This window comes from Olea europaea, chromosome 6 (genome assembly GCF_002742605.1).
Source record: "Olea europaea var. sylvestris chromosome 6, O_europaea_v1, whole genome shotgun sequence".
NCBI lineage: Eukaryota > Viridiplantae > Streptophyta > Magnoliopsida > Lamiales > Oleaceae > Olea > Olea europaea.
Genome location: NC_036242.1, coordinates 6,235,741 through 6,240,926, shown reverse-complemented (window position 1 = coordinate 6,240,926; position 5,186 = coordinate 6,235,741). Strand labels below are relative to the sequence as shown.

General features: G+C 33.8%; 1 protein-coding gene and 1 long non-coding RNA gene across 2 annotated transcripts; both read left to right on the top strand.

Annotated features, from left to right (window-relative positions):
- Positions 1–571: 571 nt before the first annotated feature.
- Positions 572–1,565, top strand: LOC111396469 (DDRGK domain-containing protein 1-like). The gene is made up of 2 exons (XM_023022898.1): positions 572–932; positions 1,344–1,565. Exons 1-2 carry the CDS (start codon positions 813–815, stop codon positions 1,452–1,454), a joined length of 231 nt encoding a protein of 76 aa, XP_022878666.1. The 5' UTR covers positions 572–812; the 3' UTR covers positions 1,455–1,565.
- A 190-nt stretch (positions 1,566–1,755) lies between these two features.
- Positions 1,756–2,351, top strand: LOC111396468. The gene is made up of 3 exons (XR_002703007.1): positions 1,756–1,766; positions 1,993–2,049; positions 2,334–2,351. It is a non-coding gene; the product is annotated as an uncharacterized LOC111396468 (long non-coding RNA).
- Positions 2,352–5,186: the final 2,835 nt, after the last annotated feature.

Here is a 5,186-nt window from a genome sequence, read left to right as displayed (position 1 = left end):
ATATATATATATATATATATATATATATATATATATATATATATATAAACATGTTTTACAATTTCTCATATCTTCTTCCTACTTTAATTATACATTCTACCAAAAATAACTTTTTACGCCCCTTCTCAAAAATCAACTTCCACACAAGAAGTAACTCTATTTGATTTAGTTAACTACCATAATTTTTAAGTAAATTTTTAATAAAATTTGATGAATTGTATAAAAATGTCAACAAACGTTGTGAATCTCATAAATAGCTAAAAATAATAGAAAATTCTATTTATACAGAATTCTGCCTATAGAAGAGTTCCATATACTCACATGGGAGTGAGCCCCACGTGAGTATAATAATCCAAAAAATAATCCACCCAATCCATGTTGTGTGTATTCTGTAAGGTATCTGTAAAAAATTGTTCTGTACATGTAGTAGAACTCAAAAATAATTGTTAATTTTAGTTTAAATTTTTATTTTTTTAAAACTAAAATGAGGGACTAAACTAAAAAGAGAACATAATTAAAGGCAAAATATTAACCTGTTGTTTTCTCCTTTAACATATTGATTACACTAAACCGTTGAGGAATAGCGGCCCCACCCCTTCCCGGATCAAAGCCAGTTCTTCTTTTCGAAGTAGGATCATATATTCTTCTTCGTCTTATATAAGAAACGCATAGGATCCTACACGTTAGGCGGATTCAGTTGATCGATTTTATTGTTTATGAATCAGTGATTTTGGCCTTATCATTATTGCGGATTCGATTGGATTCACCGGAAGGACCTTCTCGTATTTTAGCAATCGAATATTACTGGGAAAATGGAGGATATAGTCGTGGGATTACTGATGATGATGCTTCTTTTATGGTTAATTCCGCTTTATTTATGGAAACGCCGTGTCGATTCTCGCTCTCCCTATCTGCACGAAGAAGAAACTCAGGTCTAATTTCTTCTCTTCAGCCTTATATTTAAGCGCAGTTAAATAATTTGTAATATTTAAGCACAGTTAAATAATTTCTATGAATCAGTGATTTTGTCCTTATCATTATTGCGGATTCGATTGGATTCACCGGAAGGACCTTCTCGTATTTTAGCAATCGAATTTTATTTTATCTTATTTTATTTATTTATTTATTTATTTTTGCTCCATGCATATATCTAGTTTGTCTATGACTATGAGTAATTGAGTTGGCTCCTATTTTCTGAAGAGCAAACAATCTGGTACACTCTTTAATTAAACTTCATCCAGAAAAACTACGGGAGTCCACAAGATACTAGCAGTTCTTTACTTTTAAATCATTTGTTGATCAATGGGAGTGCTACTTATATAATTTTATGACTGTTTGCGAAGGCTTCAGAGTCTGCTCGCGAGTCAAGGCGAACGAAACAAGACCACTACGATGAGATTAGGAGGAAGAAGGATGAGGAGCATGAAGCTCGAGAGCGGATGCTGGTTGGTTGATCTAGATTTTTCATATAATTTATCTAGGAAGAAGAAGAAGCCAAAGCTGGAAAAGCTGAGAAAGAAGCAGCTGCTGCCTTAGAGTTTGACAAGTGGAAAGGTGAATTTTCAGTTGATAAATGAAAATGGTGTAAATTTTCGATAGAGAGGCAAGCTATTTATAGACTTATTCGTGGTCATTCGAACAATCATCACCTTTAAGACAAACCTCAAAAATCCGAACAGACATGCTGTTCTTAAAAGTCGCGTCTGTTAAGTCGGTTAACAATTGGTCGGTAAACAGACGACTGTTAAAAAACACAATACATCAAGGTAAATCTAGTGGGAATTTTGTTCTTTCTTCAAAAATTATATTTTCTACCTGCTTAGATGCCCTAGTGTGAAAATATTTGGCTTCTGAAGGTCTAGTTTATCTGTCCCATCAAAGAAATTGCGTTTCTCTTTAATATCTCTGTTGTACATAATTTATTAGTACAATTCTTTGAAGATGTGCTATAGAGATTTGGTTATGATCTTAATATTTTCCTTTTTATGCCAGAACCACAAATGCATTCCTTTGGAAGATATTGACGCTGAATTTAAGCTACGAACTCAGGTAGCTCCTATGTGCTTTTTTCTCACCCTTCTCTCAGTGTGTCTCCAATAGAGATAAGGTGATATCATTTGAGCAATGGAATTATTCTACCTTGTCAAAGATGAAGAAAAGGAAGATGTTCACATTTTTATTTATTTCAAAATCTTACCAATCTTACTCATCTTATTGTATTATCAAGCAAACACTTTCATAAATGTCTAATATTTTTGAATTTTAGATTTTTTACTACTATATTTATCTTTGGTAGCTTCCTTCTCATGCAATATGGATTTTGGTTGATGCAGGATTGTATCAATCGGATATAGTTCCCATATTAATTAAGAGGTGGGTCCTACTGAAATTTGGGCTCAAAGTTGACTTATTTCATAACCATTTTTTCAACAGTATTGCTTCGACTCCATCAGCTATTGCCAACTGGTACTCGTCCCAAGCCTAAGCATGCCAAATGTTTTGTTTCCTTCTCTGCTTGTTGTTCTGATTTGGCTATTCCTTGCAATAATTGTGCGTGTGGTTGTGATGAGGATGCACATGCACATTGCGATAAAAATGCAGCTCCATTGATGCTTCCTCCCGACGACATTCTTGTCCCTTTTGACAATAGAATGGAAAAAGGCAAAAGCTTGGCACACACTTAACAGCACAAGCAAAGGTCATCTACCAGCAAAATTGCCCTGTCCGGACAATTGTGGGATGAGCATCAACTGGCACGTTAACTCGGACTATAAAACAGGATGGACAGCACGGATAACTCTCTTCAATTGGGCGAGTTCTCATTTTCTGATTGATTCGCTGCTATCCAGATCAACAAGGCCTTCCCGGGAAATGAAAACGTCTACTCTTTCAAAAATCTGATTCTGTAAATGGAGTCAATGTGCATTTCAGACGATAAACAAGCAGAAGCAGAAGCAGTAGATGTGCCATGGTTGAGACACCTTTTATTCAGCATGAGTACAAAAAGGTTATCATTAAAAGTTGTATTTCTTATATGTATATGTCCTTGAATCTTTGTTGACAAGGTTCAAGGTTGGATTCTCAACCCTACCACATCTAAAATACTTAAATATATGTCGATAAGGAAGAATTGTCCAAGTTTTCTTGTCTTTCGTGATGTTTTATGACCTACTCGAAAATTTTAGACTGATTCAAAGAATACATCGTGATAGTGGCTTTGAAATTGTGTGGAAAGATTCGAGTCAAAATTTTAACCTTAATAACATAGTTCGATAAATGTTTAAAACCATGTTGACAAATAGTAATGATTAAAAACCCTTATCAACTATTTTTCGTGTTTAGCTACAACTATTTGGTGACAAGACATTACGAACTTATTATTCATTAATATGTAATGTCTTAGTCACATGCTTATGTATTTATTAAAAATCCTTATCAACTATTTATCGTATTTAGCCACAACTTATGTATATGTTGACAAATAGTAATGTCTTATTTATTAAATCTGGAGACAAGACATTACAAACCATAGAGAGGATATGTTGGGTATTTAGTACTAGAGAGTAATGTAAAATTTGCATTACATAGATGGCATAATTGGAATGCAATATTGACATGGTTGGATAGTAGCAAGGAATTATTCTAGTATTCGTCATTGAGAATTAATTTTGGGGGAAAGAAAGGTTTGAAAGAAAGGTGATATACAAAATTAAATAAGTCGTTTCCATCTTTGATGCTAATCAATACTATGAATTAAACTTGTCCTAAACAAAATCGGACAATACTTTCTATGCTGTCTTAAAACTAGATTGGAAGTCTTCGATCTCATCTTCTCAATTCCAATACCATACACATCTATCCTTATCTAAAGTGCACAACGCATTTTGTACGAGAGACGAGGGTAATGATGAGGAAGGGTTCATGTTCGAGAATTTTGAGGGTTTATAGATTCTCTCTTCCTAATTATCTTGAAAATCGATTACAATATACTGAATCAGAGTTTGAATGCACATTGAGAAATGTCTGAAAAGTAGGTGTGAGGATTGAGGTGTGGCTACTTCATATTTCCACCTAGAACTACCCAAAAAATGTTTTGGAACAATTTGAATCACTTTTGGGAGGATTCAAATGATAACAAGAAAACTGTATCAACAAACTGCAACAAGTTGAGCTTGTCGCCTGTCTTTATTTCTTTACATCTTTAATCAAGTGTTTCATTACATCTCTTTTGCAGTTTTGCATCTTACAGGTTTATCTTTATGGTGGCTGAACGATTGATGAATGCATTTCATTTCTTTATATTTCATATCAGTAATTAACGGTAGAAGTTTAAAAAGAACAGGTAAAAATATGTCGATTATAATATGGGAACAAGAACAAATCCTCAAACTGTTGCTTTTATTACTAACAACAAATCAAATATTGTACACACATTTTCCTTTTATATTCAACGATTACAGGATGCACGATTCAACATTACAAAGCTCTGTTATAAATTTTTATAGATAGATAGTATGCAAAGAATGAACGGTATTTTCACTTATAAAAATGGCATCCCCGGGTATAATATGCTCCCAAGAACGGTACAGATGTTTATTCAGATCATATCAGCATCAGAAATATACAACTGGCTTGTTAGTAAGGTTGCAGAATAAAATATCGCCGTTGCCTCATAATGCCATAAATTTAAGTACATCTTGGGAACACTTCCTCCATTGCTATGCATTTTTTGCCTGCAAGGATGTCAAACAGAACTGGGTGAGGGACGTAATGAGCTAAAACTCATCAATGTTGTAGCTGAAAAGATCATGCTCACATTTCGATGCATTTTACCAAAGACCTCAACATTTTTATCAACATAAAAATGGCTTACAAATTGACAGAAATATTGCCTAGAAATAGAGAATCATGTGAAAAGCGGTCAGAACGGAAAGAGCCACAACAAACATATAGCCAAAAAGCAACCGAAAAAAATTGTGGAAAGAAGTCTCTCTTTAGCACCTGAGGAGCGATCCGAGCACAAAAAATAACAAAAACTAAGCAATGGCACTAGAATGTTGAAGGCAGCGTTTTTACTATTTTACAGCATAAATAGGACAGATCTTCATGAATCTTCATGAATTCTCAAAGGAAGTACTATCATGGGTATCAAATTTATATATGTCAAGTTTATTTAATCATATTAT